This window comes from Myotis brandtii, unplaced genomic scaffold (assembly GCF_000412655.1).
Source record: "Myotis brandtii unplaced genomic scaffold, ASM41265v1 scaffold409, whole genome shotgun sequence".
NCBI lineage: Eukaryota > Metazoa > Chordata > Mammalia > Chiroptera > Vespertilionidae > Myotis > Myotis brandtii.
The window spans coordinates 1,323,470-1,348,045 of NW_005365723.1; the positions used below are offsets into that span (position 1 = coordinate 1,323,470).

At 56.9% G+C, this 24,576-nt stretch overlaps 1 protein-coding gene across 2 annotated transcripts in view; it reads right to left on the reverse strand.

Annotated features, from left to right (window-relative positions):
• Positions 1–24,576, reverse strand: part of NTRK3 (neurotrophic tyrosine kinase, receptor, type 3) — a 221,922-nt gene that overhangs the window by 154,593 nt on the left and 42,753 nt on the right. For both annotated transcript variants that reach the window (XM_005873375.2, XM_005873378.2), the window contains exons 4-8: positions 12,141–12,209; positions 6,660–6,817; positions 5,673–5,815; positions 4,893–5,034; positions 4,214–4,510 (exon numbers count right to left, since the gene is read on the reverse strand). In XM_005873375.2, the coding sequence (XP_005873437.1) occupies positions 4,214–4,510; positions 4,893–5,034; positions 5,673–5,815; positions 6,660–6,817; positions 12,141–12,209 (809 nt within the window). The remainder of the gene's footprint in view (positions 1–4,213; positions 4,511–4,892; positions 5,035–5,672; positions 5,816–6,659; positions 6,818–12,140; positions 12,210–24,576) is intronic.

The window sequence follows — 24,576 nt, forward strand, 5'->3', positions numbered from 1 at the left end:
CCCACCCCCAGTCTCTGGTACCTTGTTAGGGCCTCCAGGGACAACGAACACATGGGTTATAAGCCATAGGGCAAAATAAATATCCATGAGTCCATACCAAGAGCAAATAAATAACTGAATCGACAAATGAGGAAGAAGAGAAAGCTCTTCCTTGCAGTAGAATTCCAGTTAGTAGATGCAGAGGGAAGAATGAGAATAGAAAAATCACCACTTGGCAAATCGCACAGTAGTCATTGTTTCGGGCAGGGATCATCAATGAATGCTAAAATTAACGTGTGAAAGAGCGGTGAGAAACAAGATATTTACAAACGTCCCACATACGGTCCTTACTACAGACAAAGGGAAAGGGGTCACTTTGCCATGGAGAGACCTGGCCGACTCCACCCTGACCCAGTGATGAGGTCAGCATCACCAGCGATAAGATGGACAGACAGACAGACAGAGGGCGCAGCTTCACGTCTGTGGTGTGCTTGCCAAAAACGCACCGCTGTGTTCAGGCATGAGAACACATCGGGCGAACCCGAATGGTGAGACGGGCAGAGAGAAAACAGCCCGCGAGCATTCTTCAAAAGTGCGCAGACGGTGCAAGACGGAGAAAGACTGAGAAGCTGGCCCGGATTTAAGGAGGACACGGTGACTGAGTACAACCTGCAGCCCTGGGTTGGGTCCTGGGGAGGAAAAGACGGCCGTGGGACCACTGACAACCAAAGAACATGCGTGCATCCATGCACAGCCCATGGACACAGTGTGCTGAAGTGGGGGGGCGGGCTAAAGGGGTCAATGGGGGAAAGGAGGCTATGTAATACTTTCACCAATGAAGAATTTTTAAAAATATTTCACTGACGCCTGCAGATTCCATAGCAGAGCCGCGCCCTCGCCAACGCCCTGGATGGGAGCGCTGTACTGCGGTTAGACAAGATGCTAACAGTTGGGGAAGTGAGGTGAAGGGTAGAAGGAAGTTCTTTGTACTTTTTTGTAAGTTTTGGGGGGAGGGGGAGTTCATCTCAAATTATTTCCAAGAGAAAAGTTAAATATCTTTTTAAAAAATTTTAAAAGAAACGGATTACTCGTCCTCCCCACAGAGTTTCGGATTCGGGTCTGGGCTGGGCGGGTCTTGAGAATGTGCACGTCTAACCGGGCCCCGGCTACGGCGGCTTCCCCCTTGAGGGGTGAGCACTCCTTCCTCCATCCACCCACCCACCCCTCCATCCATCCTTCCCTGCACGGGGTCCCCGTGCTCTGGCCTGACTAACCCCTCGCTGTCACCAGGCTCTGGGTTAAGCTGCGCCAGCAAACGCCCTCTAACTGTGGGGAAAGCGCTGCTCTCTGCGCAGGCTCCTTCTGAGGAAGCCCTGCGTGCCATACGCGCACTGTTCACAGGTTGCCCGTCTGTTGTCATTCTGTGGGGCCTGGGGGAGAGCAACAGAACTGAGTCCCAATTCCTGAGGGTGCCCTGCATGCCACCACCCTCTTCTAAACCGCAGGTGACCAAAGGCCTGAAGTGGGGGGAGGACGGAGGAGAAGGGGTCAGCCTTGGCTCCAGAGCCTGAGAGGAGAGGTGCCAACACACTCAGAGCCCCCACTCCTCTGCATGGAGCCTGCACGCTCCTGTCGTCACCGTGCACGCTCGGCTCCCTGCCTGGAGCCTGGGAGCGCTCATGTATTGCCAAGCACATGCACCTGGGACTGGGGAGACCTCCTGGCGCCCCTCCATGGGTCTCGGGCTCATGAACAGTCAACAAAAGGGACCCCCACTGTCAGAGCTATTTCTCCCAAAACAGATTCCCTTTCAGATGCCCGGGGTGCTCTTTTTTAATGAATATATTTTTACTGATTTGAGAGAGGAAGGGAGAGGGAGAGAGAAACATCAATGATGAGAGAGAATCACTGATCAGGTGCCTCCCACATGCCCCTTATTAGGGATTGAGCCCGCAACCAGGGCATGTGCCCTCATTGGGAATAGGTCGTGACCTCCTGGTTCCTAGGTCCATGTTCAACCACTGAGCCACACCAGCCGGGCTCAGAACCCTGCTCTTAACGTCTGTGCTGAGCTGCCTGGGAGCTGGGGGAGCAGGGGCGGGGGGGAAGGGGGCACACCTGATCATTATGTCCCCACACCCTCAAGGCACCCATAGACCGCCTTTGTACCCAGGGCTCGGCAGGGGTGAGCTCACCGCCCGGTCCCCTAGATTAGTGGTCAGCAAACTGTGGCTCTCGAGCCACATGCGGCTCTTGGCCCCTTGAGTGTGGCTCTTCCACAAAATACTGACTTATGCGCATGGGCCACGAAGTTTCAATCGCACTGTACATGCGCGCCCGCACGTGGTATTTTGTGGAAGAGCCACACTCAAGGGGCCAAAGAGCTGCATGTGGCTCTCGAGCCACAGTTTGCCGACCACGGCCCTAGATAATTACTCTCCTGAACGCTTAGCCGCTCTGTCACTGGCACGACTGGCCCATCGTTTCCCTGTCACTGCCTCTCCATCATCCACCGCTTCCTCCAGGAGCATAAAACAAGCAAACCCTCGCACAGGGTGGCCCTGGCGGGGAAAGGACTTCAGATGAGCTCCTCTGTGCCCCCTCCTCCCTCGCCTCCTGGGGACAGAGTCCACCAAACGCCCCGCAGCAGGTCACAAACCAGGGAGCGTCCGAGTCACCTGGGGGCTTGTTAAGACACAGACTGCAGGCCGCCCCAGGGCTTCTGGTCCAGCAGGTCTGGCCCGCCCTCTGAGAAAGCTCTGGCCTGGGGAGAGGGAATAAGGTCACCAGGGCACCTCGGCCCGTAGGAAGGGGCCCTGGGAGCCCCATCCCCGCGCATCCAAAGGCCACCCCCATGGTGTGGGCCAGGACCGCTCTGCCTCCCAAAAGAGAGCCAGTGTGGCCATCTGCGAGGTTCCCGAGGCCTGGGACTGGGCCAAGTGGGGGTGACGCTGGAAACGGGGGACCAAACAGGATCACTGGGGTCTCAGACATCAGCGAGTCTGATGAGCTGTGGCTCCGTCATGCCCCGGACGGCAGGGGCAAGAAGGCAGCTTCCCACGCAGCCTGGTTTCTCCCCAGGCTCCCTCTGGGAGCGCCTAGTTCGAGGTGTGTCGGGTTGTGTTTTTTTGCACGAAGATAAACGAGGCCGCCTGGCGCTGCTCCCTGGTTCTCTGTGGCTGTTCAGTCACCTTCACACAAGCAGATGCCGCACGGAGCCAGCCTCTCCCGCCTGTGTGTGTGTGTGTGTGTGCGCGCGCGCGTGCGTGTGCGTGCGTGACAGAGAGAGAGGTGCCAGACTCTACACGTTCCTTTATCTCATTAGACCCACGGTTTCTGGGGACCGGAGGCCCAGAGGTCACCCAGCATGTTCCCGGCACAAATCGCCACGGCCGTCAGAGACACACGGCTTCCTTAACAGAAACGCAGCGGCTGCCGAGCCCAAGGGAAGAAGCCGCCACCACTGCCCCTGAACTCCTCCCACGTCAGGAAGGTAATTGGCATGTTCTCGCCCAGACAAAGACAGAATCGCCTCCCAAATATCCAAAGGTCTTTCTTTCATTACTTCAGTTACGACCCGGGTGCAGGTGACATTGGCGACATCCCAGGTGACAGCATCAGACACCCCCATCAGCTCAGCACAGAGCAGGAGAGAGGGGGCCACGCGCAGACCTGGAAGCCTGGACCTAACCAGCAAGTAGAAGGAGGTTGGCTCACTCGCCCGTTACACGCGGAGCAGAGCGGAGAACCATCACTGTGTGCTTTATACACCGTAAGCCATTTAAAAGCTTCAAGATCATGACGGGAGCAGTGCAATCGTGCCCATTTCACAGATGGGGAAATCGAGGCTCCGAAAAGCAAACGACTATGCCCAGAGTCTCCTGACAAAGAGAAGGCTGGGTCAAGAGCCTCTGCTCTTCTTGTCCAACTCTCAAGACCCTGCTTTCTCCACCAGAACATGCCATGCCCTCCTGTGCCCACCTGGGTACTTCTCAGGGGTCGTGGTTTGAACAGCGACAGCTACTGGAAACCAGACACTTCATCTATTTTACACAAAATGCTGGGGGTGGCTGACTACGCTCCTGTGTATGTTTGATTACCATGGTTAACAGTATCACTGTGGATGCTGCCTTTCCTCTCCAGCCACCATGCCCCGTTCATCCCCTCCCCTCTTTTCCCCCTACCCCCCGGAACTCCGGGATGGACTCAGGGTGCCCCAGAGTGCAGGCCTCACCTGGGAAGGGCTCCTTGAGGAAGTGGCCGTTGATGGTCTGGTTGGCGGTGCCCAGCGGGTTCTTGGCGATGAGGGTGTAGTTGCCGTTGTTGTAGTGGGTGGGCTTGTTGAAGAGCAGGCAGCCCTCGGACACCTCGCCCTCCTGGTAGAACTCCACGCGGATGATCTTGGACTCGCGCAGGGGCTGCCCGTTGTGCAGCCAGTGCAGGGTTGGCGGCGGGTTGCCGCGCACCATGAACTCGATGCAGTGCTCCAGGCGCGGCTCGGGCTCCTCCAGGCTCACCACGCGCGGAGGGTCTGCCGGGGAGAGGCCAGCTGGTGCCAGGACACAGAGCTCCCAGGAGCTGGCACGGGAATCCCACTTCCCACCCCCACCCTGCTTGGAACAGACTGAGGGAATCAGAGGTGCCCCCCGGGCACCCCCCAACAGAGCGGAAGAGATGTCTGTCTCGACCCGAGCACCCTGATCGGCCAGGGCTGGAGGGCTCCCTCTCACGACCCTTTAGGCCGACAGGTCAAACCAGGAGTCGTGAAGGCACAGCTGAGTGGGAGGCACCGTCGTCCGAGAGGCAGGGACACCCTTCCTGGGGTCACTAGCCCAGGACTGACTTGCCCCTCCTGGCTGACCAGCCTCCTGCCCGGCGTGCACACAGCCACCCCCTCCATGGCGTCCACTCACAGTGGACGGTGAGGGCGACGCTGGCGTTGCTCATGCCCACCACGTTCTCTGCGATGCACGTCAGGGAGAAGCCGTTGTCCTCGCTCGTCACGTTGACCAGCGTCAGGTTGATGGCGTGCACATTGGTCCAGTTCAGGTTTGTCTAAAACGGCGGTAAAAAGACGGCAATCAGACAGCTTCCACAAGGGCAGCTCCCCCACCTCACCCCAAACAGCTTCTGGAATCAAAAGGAAAAGCTAAGCCTGGCCAGTGTGGCTCAGTGGTTGAGCGACGACCTATGAACCAGGAGGTCACAGTTCGATTCCAGGTCAGGGCATTCAATGCCCGGATTGCGGGCTCCATCCCCAGTAGAAGGCAGGCAATCCATGTCTTTCTCACATCAATGTTTCTGTCCCTCTCCCATCCTTTTTCTCTAAAAATCAATAAAAACGTATTTTTTTAAAAATGGAAAAACTGAGTGGAAAGTAAAGGAGGCTCATCCGGCGAACGCGCACTGACCGAGGGCTGGGCTCTCTCCAGTCAAGAGCTTGCTCAGCCTCCCATGTACCCGCTGAGGTGCATGGCAGCACTGTACCCATTTTACAGGTGCAGAAACTAAGGTACTTAGCAGTTTCATAGCACGTCTAAGAGCACGTCTCCGTGTCCCTCCTGGAGAGACGGGACCACGACTGTCCCTCTTCTTCCCTCTCTTCCCGTCTCTGGCTTGGATTCTTGCGTCTCATTCAGACTAAGAGGTGGTGGGGCCCAGCCTCCTGGTGCAGCCCGGGCCCAGGTGCCTACCTGGTGGGTGTTGATGGACTGCAGCCCGGTGACCATCCAGTCCACATCGGGCAGGGGCGAGCCAGAGCCATTGCACGTGATGACAGCGTTGTCGCCCTCCCGCACGGTCAGGTTCACGTGGCTCACACTGATCTCCGGGATGTCTGGAGGGCGGACAGGGCGGAGAGGACAGGCAGACACTGACTCCCAAAACGTGGCCCCCAACAGTGACGCCACATCACCCGCTGGAGCTCTCAGGAGGCCTGACACCACCTCCCCCGCGGACATCACCCTCGGACTTGAAGCCGCTGTGGTGGGACTCCCCCACACGGCACGGACGGGGAGGCAGCTCCAGCCAGAAGTCAGGTGACAGCTCCACCTGGGGAGCTGGTCCCCCAAAATGAGCTCCGAGATCCTGGGGACCACCCCAGGCATCCTGAGGTCGCGGTCTGTGCTTGGGCCCAGGCACCCGCTTTTCTAGAAGCACCTGAGACGCTCCTGATACAAAACGTCCAGGGCCGAAACTGGTTTGGCTCAGTGGACAGAGCGTCGGCCTGCGGCCTGAAAGGTCCCGGGTTCGATTCCGGTCAAGGGCATGTACCTGGGTTTCGGGCACATCCCCAGTGGGAGATGTGCAGGAGGCGGCTGATCGATGTTTCTCTCTCATCGATGTTTCTAACTCTCTATCTCTCTCCCTTCCTCTCTGTAAAAAATCAATAAAATATATTTTTAAAAAAAGGTCCAGGGCCACACTGCGAGGAGACACGTGCTCAGGTCTGGCTGGCAAGTGACTCCCAGGCAGGAGGTACTGCGGTCTGATGAGACCCCTCTGCCAGCCTCCGCAGGGCGGCTCCGGAGGGGACAGGGATGCCCAGGAGGGGAGAGATGAGCCGGATCTGCGCCAGGGCCCAGTTCAAGGCTGGGAGGGCGAAGGGGAGGGGGCGCCATCTCTGGAGTCTGAGGGCCGCCTCCCTCCCGGGGCAGCAGGGCGGCGGGAGGCGCACTCACCACACTGGCTGATGTTCATGCGGAACAGGGGCAGCTGGGAGCCCTCGGCGCTGATGCAGTAGAGGTGCTGGCTGTTCAGCTTGGCCTCCCCCTGCTCCTGCCACAACTGCATCCAGCGGATGTCACAGCTGCAGTTGAAGAAGTTCTGCTCCAACCTCCTGTGGGCAAGGAGAGGGGAGGGGACTCCTGAGCCGAGGCAGCTCCTCGCGGGGGCGGGGGAGGTAGGTGAGCGGTCTGTGTCTAAGACAGGCCAGCACGGCCCACGAACAGCACCTTTGTTTCCTTCCACTCTTTCCTCTAGGACCTGATCCAGCAGGAGGATTGCACATGAGACCCGTCTTCGCCTCTGCCCCGAGCCTCCTGGGAACTGTCTGCACTTTCCTCCCAGACAGCGAGGCACACGCAGCAGAAAGCATGTAGTGTCAGCAGTGGCCTCCCCTGAGCAATCCTGAGGGCAGAGCAGGGCAGGCCCAGGAGACCAGGGCCGAGCCAGGAGCTCAGCCAGGCTGCAGGGACAGACAGGCACCCTCCAGGGCGGCCCTCCCTCTCATCAATAATGCAGGTGGCCCACACCCAGCCCTGCCCCCAGATGGCTCGGGACTAATGGCAGGGCCCTGGGGGCTCCCAGATTCGCTCCGCCCCCTGGGCCATGTGCGCCAGACACCCTGCTGGGGGCCTCGGACAAGGCTGGGTGTTGAGGAAGCCTGGATGCTCAGCAGTCGCCTCTGGTTTCCCCTCCCTCACAGCATGGCTGCCGGGGGCAGTCCTCGGGCCAGGGCCAGGACGTGGAAACTGAGGAAGGGACCAGGTCTGCTGTCACAGAGGAGCGCATGCCCACAGGGCCAAGGGCCAGCACAGGCCTGACAACACAGTCCGGTGGCAGGAAAAGCACCCAGAAGACCTGGGTGGAGCCAGCGTGCATTGACCAGTGTCCCCCAGCCCAGAGGACACGCCGAGTCCCATCCCCAGCGCCCGTGAAGGTAGCCTGCGTTAGAAACACGGTCTTCACGGGCGTAATCACGTCAAGGATCGTGGGATGAGGTCACTCTGGATGGAGGGTGGACCCTAAATCCAATGACGGGCATCTTTATAAGGGAAAGTGGGGAGAGAGACCAAAGACGAGGAGATGGGAAGGACGCACGGACAGCGTGAGAAGACGGACGCCGGTGCTCCAACCCAAGGACCCACGAGCCAGGAGGCTGGAAATGGCAGGAAAGATGAGCTCCCGTGAGCCTCTGGGGAGCGTGCCCTGCTGAGTCTTGATTTTGGACTCTGGCCTCCAGAGCAGTGAGAGAAGCAGTTTCTGTTTATTTAAGCCCCCAGATTTATGGTGATACCGGACGGCACCGCTGGGAAAGCAATACAGCCGGGACCTTAATTCTCCAGGCTCTGTTTTCCCGTCTGTAAAATGGGGGCAACAGTGTCTGCCTTCCTTCTTCACACAGTTATCGTGAGGATTAGTGACGTGTGCTCACGTGCTTTGTGAATGTGGCCGAGATGATGACGATGATGATTGCACTATTATGAACATGAGGGCTCAGTGACTTCTCGGAGATCCGTGGGGAGTGGTCACGGGCCAGGACTGGGAAAGGATAGCGCCAGGATAGCTCAAACCCATTCCCGATACTGAGCTAACCCTTCACCAAGTTGATTAAATCTGCAAATTGTAGCAGGAGTAACGATCACTTTGCTTTAAGAAAATGAAGTATTCCAATCTATTTGAATCCCGCCTGCTGTGTGTGCAGGGCATGAAGGGAACGGTCCCCGGGGTATTTCTGGAGGGTTCTGTGCCGTCAGTTTCTATCCTCCGTGCCTCTTGCCTAAATTACAGCATGGGACACAGAATCCAAGCTTCTCTCTTGCCAATTCATTATCTCTAAGATAATCTCGGATTCTTGCTCTGATTTCTGCCAGGCAGTTCCAGTCTTCCCTGTAAGAAAAAACACCATCTTGCCTTAACCAGAAACTTCTGAGATCACTGAGCAACGCCAACTCGCATCTCTTCAAAGCCAGGCCCTGGAACAGTGCTGACAACTCTGAAGACGCTGCCAGTCCTCTCAGCGAGAGAGACACAACCTGGACCAGTGGCAGGGCCAAGACCACAGCCTCCATCTCGTGCAAAAGTAACTGAGAAAGGGCCTGGCCGGTGTGGCTCAGTGGCTGAACATCACCCCATGAACCAGGAGGTCAGGGTTCCATTCCCGGTCAGGGCGCATGCCCGGGTTACGGGCTCCATCCCCAATAGAGGGCGTGCAGGAGGCAGCCGATCCAAGATTCTCTCATCATTGATGTTTCTATCTCTCTCTCCCTCTCCCTTTCTCTCTGAATTCAATAAAAAGATATTTTAAAAAAGAAAGAAATGGCTGAATGCCCTCGTTTGCCCTCGGTGCCTGCAGAAGGTCGCTCGAGCCTCGGCCTCACCCTTCTGGCTGCCACAGCGCACAGAGCCATCTCCTCCGGCCTCTCCTCCGGGGCGAAATTCTAACTTCCTGCTAAGAGCCGGCCCACCCCGCACCCTGCCCACAGGCCCACAGGCCCACAGGCCCACAGGCAGACCCTGGCAGCCTGACGGCTCCTGGCAGATGGCGCCATGTGGACTAATCAGGACGTCGGACAAGAAAACACTGCCCCCTCTCCCGCGGGCCAGGAACTGAGATTGTTTGGATTTTAATCATAGCCACAGCCAAGAGCCAACACGCCGCCCCTCCGGCCAAAAGATAAATTTTCCACTCTGGCCACTCAATTCTTCCTCAAAAAATAGACCCCCGCCAGGGCGATGGCTCCTCAGAGGGGCTTCTTTATCTTACAAGTGAATTCTTTTCCTATTTAACAGCGCGACAGAATGAAATGCTCCGTGGACAGGGGCTCACGCACTGACTCGCGCGGACGAATGTCTTCATTCCTCCATAAGTCACATGCCGCGCATGGTGAATCGATCCCGGGCAGAGATGAATGCAGAATCCCATGATCCTCTGGGAGGAGCCTGGCATTGGCTTTAAATATATATCCTCGAACAACTGTCTCTAAAACTCCACAGAACTGGTCGCCAGGACAGCACACCACGGATTTCGCATCCATTGATTTTTCAGAACGTTTTCTCAATCGTGTAGGCAACTGCAGGCCCCAGATGTTCCCAGGAGAGAACATCTGTCCCTGGCCGCCCACAGGTGCGGGGCTCAGGCGCTCCAGGGTAACTTGATGCAAGACTCCCCAAAAAAAGAGAGCCCCCAATTAGCTCCCTTATGTCAGGGCCCCTGATCACTCCTAGGGCTACATATGGAAAAAGCGCGATCATTCATTCTTTGAAAATTATCGTAGAACAGATCCTTGGATTGGAAACAGACGGAAAACGCTGGGAAAGGGGGGTAGGGAGGTAGAAGAGGATAAAGGGTGGACAGATGATGATGGAAGGAGACCTGACTTGGGGTGGTGAGCACACAATACACTGTACGGATGATGCGTTATAGAATTGTACCCCTGAAACCTATATAATTGTATTAGCCAATGTCACCCCAATAAATGCAATTTCTAAAGAAGTTGGGAGATAGCTGAGCACAGTGGTCAAGAGCTTGAGTCCACTGGCTACCCACTGAGTTAATGGGTGACCTTACACAGATACTTAACCTCAGTACCTCAGTGTCCCCAGTGTGAATGACAGTAATAACTCCTCCCTATGGGATTTCTGTAAGGACTGAAGCAAGTACCGCCCAACACGCGATAGGCTGGCTGGCCCCGTGCCTGCCCAGAGTGGGTCCTGAGAAACAGCGTTAGCACGGCACCGTCCTGTTGAGCTACCTCTGAGGCTTCCCTACCTTCAAAGATGGGAACGCAGACAACACTCGCGTGTAACCACCTGACAGTCAGATGTCTGTGACCGTCTAGCGTTTCAGTGCTTTATACACAAATACGTATGCACTTACCTTGTTCCGAGCTCGGGTAGGAGTTCCTACTGGTGTGCCCCTGGTCACAGCCCCATGGGACTAAGGAACCCTGATCCCCATGCCTACTGTGCCCACACAAGAGGAGCAGCCGGTGGGAGGGCAAAGTCCTGAGAAAGGAAAGCAACCCGCAGCAGGACTGCCCGAACTCTCAGACTCGGGCAACGAGACGGTCCGTGCCCTGCCCGGCCCTGGCGGGGCCTTAAGCCTCGAGGACACTATGCCCATGGGGGTGAGCAGGGTAGACACGGCCAGAGGGTGATGGGCTGCTGGGATGCTGGATGAAGTGTTCCCCTCCCCGACGCTGGGTCGGAAAAGGAACTCGGGCCGGACCAGCTGGAAGGACACGTGCTAAAGGCCACCGCGTGGCAGGCTCCCAGCCACTGCCTGTGGTGAAGGCAGAGAGGCAGTCTGCATGCAGGGACCTGGGCCCGAGTCACAAGCCACAGGGAACCCGAGCTGAGTCTCTGGAACCCTGACTCCCTAAGTTCATGCTCCCCAGCTCCTTCGCAATGAATTCCCTGGTTGATTCCCTCGACATCACTCGCTGTTCCTCGGGCAGAGATGACCCGATGACTCACGCACCAACAGGAGCTGTTTGGTTCGGCAGCGCTCACGAATTGCCACTCACCCACCATCATGTGTTTGGCCAGGGAAGGGGCACACTGATCCGCCTAGAAACGCAGCAAGGCTAAGCAGGCCACAGGCGGACCGATGCCCACGCCCAAGCCAGACAGGCTGGCAGAGAATGGGAGGCGGGAAAGACGAGCAAACGGAGGTCAGAGGCCCGGGTTCGGGGCCCGGCTCTGCCAGGCCCTCACAGTGTGATCTGGCTGCGTCTCCTATGACTCTCTGGGCTCAGAACCCGCACCTGAACGTGTAGCGGCCCACTGCATAAGGAAGCAGCATGCCGCCTGCCGCCCAGGATGCTTGTGGCGGTAAAGCTAAGGTCTGGGAAACGAAAGCACGTCTGATCCACTGCAAGGTTCGACAGTATCCGTGTTATTTACCATAAACTGATCAATGCCCTTTCCTACTACAAACATCCATGCCGTTAGCACTGCGTCTCCTATGACTCTGGGCTCAGAACCCGCACCTGAACGTGTAGCGGCCCATTGCATAAGGAAGTAGCACGCCGCCTGCCACCCAGGATGCTTGTGGCGGTAAAGCTAAGGTCTGGGAAACGAAAGCACGCCTGATCCACTGCAAGGTTCGACAGTATCCGTGTTATTTACCATAAACTGATCAATGCCCTTTCCTACTACAAACATCCATGCCGTTAGCACTGATCACCTAGCGATGACAAAACTGGGTCCTGCTGAGAGCGAGATTCCTGTCTTAGGAACTGTGAGGTGCCGGAAAGAGTATCCGAAATCAAGCGACGGGCTGGCGGGCTCTCACTGAACATGGTACACCCCACGTCACCAACCCCAGCAGCGCCTTCAGGTGACGCCCAGCCCCGGGTGGCTCCGTTGCTCAATACTCCCCACCCAACCTCCACCACCACTCCGCCAGGCTGGGCGGTCTCCAACACCGGACTTACAATTCCCGAAGACTCAGCGTCTGGAAGAGCTGCCATGAGAGTGTGGTGAGCCGGTTACTCGACAGGTTTCTGCAGGAGAGACAGAAAAAGGGGGAATTAATGGTGCTCTGGGGGCAGGCATGGCCATTGCATGGGAGCCCGGCTTGATCGTTCTCCTCCTTTGCCTCATCCTGCGATCCATCCGCCTGCCACTAGTCCAGGCCATAGGCCAGGTTTGGAGGGGATTCTGAAGCCTTTCAAAGGGCTAGGTTTCACAAGTAAACATTTTTCTCTTTTTTAAAAAATATATATTATTGATTTCAGAGAGGAATAGAGAGGGAGAGAGAGATAGAAACATGAATGATGAGAGAGAATCATGGATTGGCTGCCTCCTGCACGCCTCCTACTGGGGATCGAGCCCGCAACCCGGGCATGTGCTCTTGACCGGAAATTAAATCCAGGACCCTTCAGTCCACAGGCCGACGCTTTGAGTTTGAAGGTGAGTACACTCCATGAAACCATCACCATCCACAATGCCATACACTGAACTATCCATCACCTCTAATTAACAGTTTCCTTCCCCTCTTTTTTTTTTTTTTTTTTTTGAGAGAGAGAGAGAGAGTGGAAGGGAGGGGGAGAGACAGAGAAAGAGAAGCATCAATGTGAGAGAGATACATCGATTGGTCGCCTTCCGTACCCTGACCAGGGGATGGAGCCTGCAACCAAAGCACATGCCCTTGACCGGAATCAAACCCGGGACCCTCCAGTCCACAGGCCCATGCTCTATCCACCGGCCAGGGCCCCCTCTCTTTTTGTGATGCGAACATTTAGCATGAGCTGTACCCTCCTAACAGATCCTGGCGCATATAATACAGCATGATAACCGTGCGGTGCGCTGTGCTATAGGTCCCTAGGACTTCTCACAACGGGAACTCCGAACCTTTCACCCCCAACCCTCAGAACACGCGCACAGGCCGAGGAAACTGCACACAGAGCCTGCCTCCCCGCTAGCCAGTCCCTCCTGGTGGAGACGCCCCTCGCTGATCCAGACATCAGCCTTTGTTCACACTTCTTTTCTCCCCCTAATGGCTACTTAATTGTCCTCATTAGGATGTACAGGGGAAAGGAGCAGCCATCCGTCTTCGAATAAAAGAAGCGACACCCACCGCTATTATCTGCCAGGCCCAACAAACACCCTGGGATGTGATCGCAGCTGTAGAGGCAGCCATTCTGCGCTGCTGGAGCTGAAGCGGCCCCGGGAGCACTGCTCTCATCTGGTGACGGGTCAGGACCCACTCAGGTGAACACCTGCAAGGAGCACTGCTCTCATCTGGCAGCGATGGTGACGGGTCAGGACCCACTCAGGTGAACACCTGCACGCGCGTGGATGCGCACACACAATGTGTGTGTTTGTGTCTATTAGACGCGAGGTAATAGATGCAAACAGAGACCTGCTTACACACACACACACCCTTATGCACGTACGCTCACAGGTGCGTCTATATTTAGAGGGCTTCTCCCACAAATATTTGCGTAGAGACAAATATAGGCTTCCCTGAGGAATGCGGGGGTGGACGGCTGATAGGGCCCCTCGGGAACTTGCGCTGGAGGTAAGAATGAGGAGCCACGAGAACTGCAGCTGTGCTGAGCGGAGGCCGGGGACAGACCCAGGGAGGCCAGGAACTGGGCGGGAGAGGGCGCTGGCAGCTGGGCGCGGGCCAGTGCAGTGGCCTCTGCGGGTCACAGGGGAGCTGGAGGAGAGGAGGGGGAAGGGGCCGTGCCAGGGAGCAGTGCTCCAGGAAGTGGAGGGAGCGTGGGCCAAGGCCTGAGCGGGGCCTGGGCAGAGAAGAGAGCCGTCTGGGGTGAGGAGGAGGGGGGCGTGCTGCACCCCCTTGCTGGCATGGCAGGGAGTTGGGCTGTATTTTAAGGAGCCGGGGAGGCGACGGGGGTTCTGAAGGGCAGGGCAGGATCTGATGGGCGTTTCTAAGAACCGAGGACAACACTGGGCGCATTCAGGAGGCGGCTGCGCTGTTGCAGGCAGGAGAGGGAGCAGAGGTCACCAGGGGATGGAGTCGAGGTGCTGGGGGTGGAGCCGCCAGGACTTCCTACTGGGTTGGAACTGGCAGAGGAAGGAGAGGGACCTGAGTAGCCCGGCGAGCGGTGGCGGCATCAGTGACATGAGGAAAGCTGCCAAGGTCACGCCTGGGGGGACTGAGAGCCCCCCTGGCAAATGCTGAGGTGCCCGCTGGGCAGCCAAGGGGAGCATCGATGGCCGTGGGAGACGTGGAGGCTGGTGAGACCCCGAGCACCACAGCTCACCCAGGAGCAGGCGTCCAAACACAGGTCAGCCTGAGGCCGGGGCTGGCCCTTCCCCTCTGAGGCAGCCCTGTCTTTGGGGACAGCCCGTGGCTGGTAGGGAGGGAGCCCCCGTGCCGAGGGTGCAGGGGCCAGCAGAGAAGGGCAGGGACCACTTGGTCAAGGGCAACAAGCTCGGTATCAGCCTTTGAGTCTCCATCACCACTAGCCCCTGTGATGTCCCAGTACATGTGAGGGATTCTCCAGGGCAAGTCTTTCCCTGGTTGGCTGTCCACCACAGCAGCGTGGGTGGCAGCACATGTCGGACAAGGCCAGCCCCCCGCGCTGTCCACCCCACCCCAGCGCACCCTGAACCAAAGCCCTCAGCACCGGAACCGGATCGGATCGCTGAGCCCTGGGAACAGAAGCTGGAAGGGGGTGAGGGGGTGAGGGGGCGAGACCAGAGAGGTCCAGGTGGGGCGGGAGGACCGTCGGGGCCGAGGCAGGCGCAGGCGGCCGGCAATGTCCCCTGGCAAAGGTCATGCTTTGCTACGATAGGCAGAAATGTCATGAGAAAATTGGATTCTGAAAGAACTAAAATAACAGGCATTCCGGGCAAATAAAGAATAAGGAATCGCATTATCGTACAAGTTAGAGAGGGCGGGGCGGGGACACCGCAGCGGGTGCTGCTCACCCAGGGCCGCAGCTTCCGGTGCCTCCAGCCCTTGGGCAGACAGAGAAGCCCCCGCAGCATCGACTCCAAGTTGACTGTCCAGCTGCGACCCCTGAAAGCCTCTGCATCAGGAGTCTGTCCCTCCCTCCCTCCGTCTGCGCCCGGTCACTCTAGCTTCCAGCCCCTGAGCCCCCATCTGCTCTCTGTCCACTCGGTCAGCTTCCCCGGGCACACCAGTCTCCTCCTGTTAACAGAGAGACCAGAACCAGCGGTCTGTTCCGCTTGCCTCAGAGGCGGATGCCACGGTCCCTGACCTCTGTGGGGATCTCTCTGCTCTTACAAAAGACCCTTTTCTGAGTGCAGTGTGGGCTCAGAGCGCCAAGCACAGCTGGCCAGACACCAGCAAGGCTGCCCCGCCCAGCTCACGGGTGCCCAGGGCCTATGGCTCACAGGCTGCAAGCACATGATATAAACCTCATTTCCTTCACCCACGAAGGCAGCCCTTGGAAAGGTGCCATTCTCCTTCCCTTAAGACCCACCAGCCCCTCAGCTGTCTGTCTGTCTTCTTCTCATCTCCCCCTGGAAGAAGTAGCCCCCTGCCCCTCCATGTCGGGTGGATTCTTCTGAAACTGCTGAAGACCCTGGAGGAAAGGTCAGGGAAGGAGGACATCCCCCCCCCCCACGGGGCAGCCCCAACCCCACAGAGAGTGCGCTTGGAAGGAACAACCCGCGGGAGAAGGAGGAGGCTGACAGATGCCACCTGCGTCTCCATGAGCGGGGACCTGACACCTCCTCAGCCTTGACCTTGTGGCTTCCCGCACGGTCAGCCTCACCGCCATCCTCTCCTCAGGGGGAAGTGGAAGGAAGGAGGCAAGCACCACGCCATCTCGTCACCAAGGCCTGCTGCCGGGCCCCGAAAACCCAGAGCCTGCGATGTTCCCCTCGAAGGCCAAGAGATATTTGTCTGCATCACTGACATATTTGCTTTTCCTCAATTAAATTGCTCTAAAAGGGGGTGGGGGGGCTAAAGCCATTTGAGCCGTTTTTATTCAGCTAAATGGCACTGGATGGCTCATTTAATGAACCTTAATGAAGCCAAAATGCTTTCTCTAATCAAATCTCAAGTGGCATGACTGGTGTCCTGACCTTCGATCAGGAGGCGGGAGCAGCTTGTCCCCACGGCCTTGTGCGGGGCCACGCCAGGGTTTCCCAGAGCAAGTTCCTGGGAATCGAGGTCTGCAGGGTATTCATGGGGATTAAAAGAGGGAAAAAAATTCATGCTGCTTGAAAATGTTGTACTGAACAAAATCAAACGGGCTTGCCCTGCACGACTTCTCAGAGCCTTTACGAAGGAAGGACCTGGCCCGAGGCTCTCACACTCACTGGGCCACAGAGGTTCCTCCACGAAGAGTCCAGCAGAAATATCACCCACACGGCACGTCTAGAGAAATGACGGTTGTGATAAGAAATAGATGTTTGGTCTTTGTCCGTGGTTCCTGGCTCACAGCTGCCCAAACCCTTGGGGCTTCCTGAGAGAGAAGCACAATCAGGGCACCTTTTGTTATAACATTTGGTCTCACCAGGGCGTGGCTCAGCGGCTGAGCATCGACCTATGAACCAGGAGGTCACGGTTCGATTCCCGGTCAGGGCACATGCCCGGGCTGTGGGCTCGATCCCCAGTAGGGGGCGTGCAGGAGGCAGCCGATCCATGATTCTCTCTCATCATTGATGTTTCTCTCTCTCCTCCCTTCCTCTCTGAAATCAATAAATATATATTTTAAATATATATATTTGGTCTCTTGTCCTCAGTTCCTGAAATCACCTCAGAGAGGGAGGTGAGTGTGGAAACCCCACCAGCTGGGAGTGGCTGCCAGGAAAACCATGAGCAGGGGTGGAACCTTTAGTCCCCCCGCCCCCCTCCGAGCTCCAGGAAGGAGAGGGGCAGGTGAATCTGTCACCCATGGCCGTGACTCAATCAGTCCTGCCTCGGTCAACAAGCCTCTGTGCAAACCCAAGAGGAGGGCCTGGGAGAGCTTCCTGGTGGGGGAGCTGCATGCTTCCGGGTGCCGCCCTGCTGGGCCCGAAACTCCCTGGGGAGTAAGAGAATGGACCTTCCTCATCCCATGGCCCCAGTGTAATCACAGGGTCCTTAAGAGCAGAAGAGGGAGGCAGACAGAAGCTCAGGGAGAGAGATGCGACCGTGAGCGAAGGACAGAGATGATGGAAGAGGCCACAAGCCAAGGACTGGGGGCAGCCTCCGGGAGCCGGGAGAGCAGGAAACCGATACTCCCAAGAGCCTTCTGAGGGGCACAGCCCTGCTGAGACCCGGGTTGTAGCCCAGAGACACCCGTGTCGGGCGTCTAATCTACAGACGTGTGAGACAACACATTAGTGCTTCCAGGCCACAGGTTCCTGGTAACTCGTCACAGCAGCAAGAGGAAACTAATACAGCTCAATCCTGCATTCGAGAGGCAGAGTCGAGTCGTGGCGACGGAGACCAAATGGCCCACAAAGTGTAATGTGTGGCCTTTCACAGACAGAAAGTGTGCCAGCCCCTGGCCTTGCCAATAGAAACAGAAAGCGAGCCACATATGCTGCTCGGAACTGACTCGTCGTCACATTTTAAAAAGTGGAATGAAAGAAGCTAAATTCACGTCTTTTACTGGAGCCGATAAATCCAAAACATCAGCAGCTCGACCTGTGCTCAATAGGAAAATACTAGATATTTCATCTTCTGTCTTTCTGGGAACGGTGGCTGTGAAATCCACGTGTATTCTGCACTCACGGCGCTCAGCGTGGACTGGCCGCATGTCAAGTGCGCATGGCCACGGCGGCCAGGGCACCGTGGCGGACGGGGCGGCGCCGGGCCATCCATAAAGGCCACGCTCCCCGAGGCGTCAGTGGAGAGGAGCAGGCAGCGGACGGGGAAGCGGACTGCAAGTTCCAATTTAAAGTCGGGTGCCCTGCCCGGATGCAACCTGTCCCCAGTCCAGCAGCCCCGCGGCTCACTGGAAGGGAAGCCCGCCGGTTGCCCCCAGGACCTCCCGGGCTGGAGAGCTCAGGGCAGACTCCCCTGGAAGCCCAGGTCTTTCTGTGCCACGACCTCCACCTCCGAACCCAGAGAGACTCCCCGCCTCCCTCCCTCCCCGTTCTTCACTCCCCACCTCCCGATTAACAGAGGGTGTGCCCATACTGGCTGCCCCTCAGAGCTTCCCGGTGCTCCCCCACCTCTGTGCCCCTGCACCCGGTGCTCCCTGCACCCCGAGGGCACAGCTGCCACCCCCTCTGAAAACCTGCCCTCCTCTCTCTCCTCCTGCTCTGTGCCTGGGCGCCCACTACTGCTGGCTTTGAGTGACAGCTGTGCGTGTGCTGCCCTCCCCCATCAGACGGCTTCTCTTGAAGGCAGGGGACCATTCCTGGTCAGTCTGACCGCCTGTACGGCAGCTGAAGTACAGTGCGCGCTCAGCAAAGACGCAGCCAACGCCACGGAATTCCCACCGCGCCAGCATCACGTGGGCCTGGGTGCCCGGCCGGCCGCTGAGCTCCGAGCTCTGTGACCCCGGTGGAGTTACACGACCAGTCTGTGCCGCCGTTTGCCCACATGCACGTTGGGGATCGCAGCAGGGCAGGCTCCTGGGGTATGGCAGATCGGGTACAGAAAGGAGCTGGCACTATGCCTGGCCCTTGCACAATCTATCTTTTCTTTTCCTTTAGTGCGACATTTATTTTTTATTTTATTTTTTAAAATCTTTATTGTTAAAAGTATTACAGATGCCTCCTTTTTCCCCCCGTGACCCTTCTAGCCTGCCCCCGCCCGCCCCCGGCCTTCACCACCCCATTGTCTGTGCCCAGGGTTATGCGTACACGCACGCATGTTCTCTGGCTGATCTCTACCATCTATCATTTCCCATGCCTGGCGCCTCTCCCTTATCTGCCCATCTCCAGTCTCCACAAGTCCAAGCCCATTAGAGCAAATACCCGAGACCCAGGCTACGCCGGCTGAATTTAAGCATCAACAAAATCCCAGCTCAACGAAGCGACATAGACAGGGGGGTTTTGCCCTTTGCAGGCAAATCAACCAAAAGCTCATCTCCCCAAAGCACGTGAGCTGCCTCCGGGGCCGAGGGGGGCACGCCTGGCCGACAGGGGGCATCCCAGCGGTGCCCACGCAGGGGCAGGGTGGGCCGGGCCCCAGGAGGCTCCTCAGTGAACCACGTCGCGGTGGCAGAGCCAGGACATCACGCTGGTTCTCACTGAGGGCCGTTCTGACAACAGAAAAGCAGAGGCCCAGAGCGTCTGTGGGAAAATCAAGGAACTGTGCCCTTACCGACTGCAGGGAGAGCAGGAGCTATCGAGCGGGAGGGAGCCAGGGCGGACTGGCTGCTGGTGAGGACGCTGCCTGGAGCACTGGCGGGGCGGGTGTGCCGGGGAGCAGGCAGGAATGGGGCAGGCAGGGCCCCTTGCTCTCCAGGAGGCAGGAGGCTGATCCTGCTAATGACAGCTGGCGGAGACACCTGTCCCTTCTGAGAGCTGCTCCTGGGGTCCAGGGACAGCCAATGGCTCTTCACACAGCACATCGTGAGAGAGAGCTGCTCTGGGCCTCTCTCTGAAGAAACCTCCTTAGGCCTCCAGCCCTCCTGCAAGTGGGGCAGTTGGAGGGGCGCAGGCCACCTGTGGGTCTGGGGACGCATCCGGAGACGCTCTCCAGCTCCGGTGTCAGAGCCACTGTCAGTGGGGCTGGCTTTGCTGAGCTGCTCCGGGCGAGGGGGGTGGTCCGGGAGCCACTGCCAGGACCACCGACCGACTAGTGACATTTTTGTTGCTAATCCTCACCCTAGGATATTTTTCTATTGATTTTTTAAAAAATATTTTTTTTATTGATTTCAGAGAGGAAGGGTGAGGGAGAGAGAGATAGAAACATTAATGATGAGAGAGAATCATGGATCGGCTGCCTCCTGCACGCCCCCTCCTGGGGATCGAGCCCGCAACCCAGGCATGTGCCCTGACCAGGAATCGAACCCTGACCTCCTGGTTCACAGGCTGACACCCAACCACTGCCCTCCAGCTGCCGAGGCATCCCCACTGCACATGTCAGGCTTTGGAGAGGAGCGAATGCGCAGACGCTGAAAGAACAGCCCAGCTCCTGTCACATGCTGGTGCCAGTGATGAACCAGCAGGGCCTGGACTAGGATTCGAACCCAGACCCGTCTCCCAGAGAACAGGGCTCCCCACCCCCAGATGCCCCAGGGCACCAGCACCACAGCAAACAAGGACACCAGGCTCCCAGACGCCTCCGTCCTCCTTGGCCACGTTCTAGCTCTGCAATGCTTGGCTGAACCTCACCCTTCTCTCCTCGAAAATGGGCACATTTATCTGATGGTGAGAACTGACTAAAATCACACACGGGCGCCCCACACTGTGCCTGCCACACGCAGGTGCCCAGGGGAAATGGGCTACGAACACTGGCCACATTCACAAAGAAGAAGCTGATAAAGCCACACCTCCAAAGCATCCGGCCGGGGTGGGGCCCAGGCTCCATTCCTCAATCCTTGGGAGCAATGGGCAGGGCACATGGCGGGAACCAACAAGAAACCTCACACCAGACACCCACCGCGCTCACAGACGCTGCTAAATGGCTTCCAATTAATTAACTGATGATGGGCTAGAACAGAAGGGGATTCGAAAGAGCGCTGTTGACCTTTAAGAATAATTAATATCATCAGGATACCAACCTCATCCAAGGAAAATAATGAGGAACATTTGAATATTACAGTCAAAAGCCTGGATGGGGAGGCAGATGGGCCTTCTCTAAGCAGCGCCCAGCTCCCTGCTCCTGCTCCGGCTCCCCCACCAGCCTCTTCCGGAGACGTGCAGGAGGACCAGGGAGGTCTGGACCTGCCACCCCTGCAACACACGGGCAGCTGCCGCCCTGGCCCAGTCCTGTGGCCACTGTTTGTCCAGCAGAGAAAGAAGGGCAGGGTGCACGGTGCCCAATGCTGCAGGGGCACCAGCTCCCCTTCTCAGTACAGGTGGGTGTCTGCGAGCCCCTCTCCCTGCCCAGTGCGGGAAGGACCCCGCTCCACGTCTGGGCAGACGCCGGGCCTCCGGGCTCCCTTCCCCATCACACCTGGAGGGCTTCTCTGATGTGGTATCTGATGGCACACAGTCCACACAGCCGGTGAAGTCGAGGGCCCATCTGCTTGGCCACAGTTCTATTCCCAGCCTCCAGCCATGGGGTGCTGAGTTGATGTGGAATGAGCTCTCGCAGAGACAGCCTTCCTGGACCCTATGGCTCCTCCCGGAATTCCTGGCAGACTCCTCCTCCTCCGTGACTCCCTCTCAGAGCCCTCCTGACCGCCCCTTCCACGCTGCTGGCTTCCCCTCACACGTTCCCGGAGTTGTGCACCCCTTTACTTCAGCACTTGTCACACAGTCAAATAATCCGTCTGTGGACAGCCTGGCTTCCTCTGTGACCACAGGCACTCTAACAGTCCAACCACAGCCTTTCTCTCTGTGTCCCTGGTGCAAGCAAAATGCCTGGGACATAGTAGGCGCTCAGTAAATAGTTGTTGAATGAACCCGAGAATAAACGGATGTAATTTGACTAAAGGAGGCAGAACCCACAAAAACTTCACTCGTCTCTAAATAGCTGCAAGGATACAAGACTGACTCATTCATTCAGCAGGACTGGCCCGGCCGGCGCGGCTCAGTGGTTGAGCGCTGACCTATGAACCAAGTCCCGGTCAGGGCACAGCCCGGGTTGGGGGCTGGATCCCCACTAGGGGATGTGCAGAAGGCAGCCGATCGGTGACACTCTCTCATCATTGATGTTTCTATCTCTCTTTCCTTCTCCCTTCCTCTCTCTCTAAAATCAATAAAAACATATTTTTTAAAAATAAATAAATGCAATCATTGTTTTAAAAAACAACAAGTACTGGTGACAGGTGGCCTGGCTTGGCTCACCGCATCCTGGTGTCACTAGGGGATGTGCAGAAGGCAGCCGATCGGTGACTCTCTCTCATCAGTGATGTTTCTATCTCTCTTTCCTTCTCCCTTCCTCTCTCTCTAAAATCAATAAAAACATATTTTTTAAAAATAAATAAATGCAATCATTGTTTTAAAAAACAACAAGTACTGGTGACAGGTGGCCTGGCTTGGCTCACCGCATCCTGGTGGCCCAAACAGCCCCAGCTCACATCGGTTACCCTGGAATCCCAACTGTCAGTTCTCTTTCATTCTCCAAAGTTTGCACAATTTCACTGAATGCCATGCACACTTCAGGGTGTTGGTTTACAGCACAGAACAAAAGAGATACGCACACTCTAAACAAAAGAAGGCTCAGTATCTTCCCAGCTTGACTATGGTAAGGCAACCTCCACCCCTTCACCACTCAACACGTACTAATGTGGTGCCCCGTCCATGCCAGGCGGTGCCAGGCATGGGGTACACAAGTCACGCTCCTTCATGGAAGTCCGTGCATTCCCTCTGTTTCTGGGAGAATCTGGGGGGCGAGACCCGTCTGAAACGTTTGCCTGGGGCTCAGATTGTGGTTCCCCGTGGTCTTGAACCTGTGCTGGCCCCACAGGGTGGTGGGATGCAGTCGGCGTGGCCACACCCCCTGCAGCCACGCCCCCCTATGCATAATGTCCGCCTGCCCAGGCATGTGCCTGGCTCTAGAATAACTCATTTCTAACCCTCAGAAAGGGCAGGTCAGAAGGTGTTAGCAAGAAGGTCCAGCTACAGACACAAGGTGCCCTGAAGAACCTCCTCAGGACCCCACGGCTCTGAGAGACCTGCCCCACACCAGGTCCCGCTTTACCCTGATTCCAGCTGTCTGCACACAGACCTCTCCGTCGTAGCTGCCTCTCAACTGCTGGGAGTTCAGACCCTACCGCTATCCCACTCCCAAAGCCCCCACCAGGCCTCCCTGCCACCACTCTCTCGCCTCCCGGAGCGCTGGCCTCCCTTCTCGCCCGCCTCGCCTGCCAGCAAGAGCGTGTCCTTCTGCGCCGCAGCCATGACGGGGCCCGCTGCCCGGCCACCCGCCCCCACCTCCGTCTCGCGCCAGTGTCAGCTGCAAACATCTCTTTTCTCCTTTTAATTGCACTTCTCTGCTTCCCTCTCTGCTATTGGCCTCATGACTCAGGGCTTTCACTTAGTCGCCAAACAATGCCATCACACCCGCTTTCTGTAATTCATGCCGCGCGGCCTTTTGGCCGCCGTTGTCCAGTTCCACATGATGTTTGGGAAAGGCGGTGTTTGCTCCTGTTTCCCGTGGCCTCCCTCCCGCAGAGACCTGGCAGCGAGCACGGGCTGATGCAGGGACGAGATGAGACAAGCATCATGTCTCGTGTTGAATAAGTGGGACCCAGAGCCGACCCCCACCCCACTTGGTTCCACGTAGATTCTTCTGCGGCTAAGTGAGGATGGAGGTAAACTGGGGGTGAGAGGCCATTTGTCTATAGAGACAGGACCCTTTTTAAAAATATATTTTTAATGATTTCAGAAAGGAAGGGAGAGGGAGAGAGCGAGAGAGACATCCGTGATGAGAGAGAATCATGGATCGGCTGCCTCCTGCACGCCCCACACTGGGGTTCGAGTCCACAATCCCTACCATGTGTCCTGACCGGGAATCGAACCATGATCTCCTGGTTCATAGGTGGATGCTCAACCACTGAGCCACACCGGCCGGACGAGACAAAGCCCTTTGAATGGAGACTCTGGGAAATGAGAGGGAAGAGCACATGGGTGTTTGGGCCTGGCAAGGCTGGCGCTCGCAGGTGACCGTGCCCATGAGGGTTTGTGGCCGGGTCTCTGCTCACAGTCCTAGTCACAGAGAGAAAGGCACGGTTTGCACCTTGACCGCAAGCAATACTCAATGAAAGCATGCAGGTAAGCTTCACCCAATGGTATGAATTTCACACGCCTTGCATGGAACATGGTACCATCCTCGACCAGTTCTTTCTTATACCAGCATGACCGTGGCTGACCTCAACTTAATTTAAAACCTGGAGCTTTGAATACAAGTGCAAACAATTAATTAACTTGCTAATCATTTTCGCCTGCTATGGGGACTTTTTTCAGAATCATTAATGACAATCGTGTGAAGAAAATTGGGATACAGAAGTAATTTTCTGGGAAATACCACTTACGAGTGCCTGTTAGGAACTAATCACTATATGCTTTAAAGGTATTAGGCCCCTGAATTTCCCCAACAACCTTTTATGGTTCATGCTCTTGTTATGATTTGTTCTCATTTTAGAGATAAAGAATCTGAGGCTTAGAGGTCAGGCAACTAGTTCAAGGTCATGGAGCTGGTAATGGTAAAATAGGGCCTGAATCACTGTGTCTGATTCCAGAATCCACACGCTTAGCTCACTACTATGGGTGCACACACATGCACACGCACATGCAACACACATAGGCCAGGTGTCCAGAAATCCGGCTGGGACTGCTTTGCACACGCAGGGGGAAGCTTTCCGGGAAGGA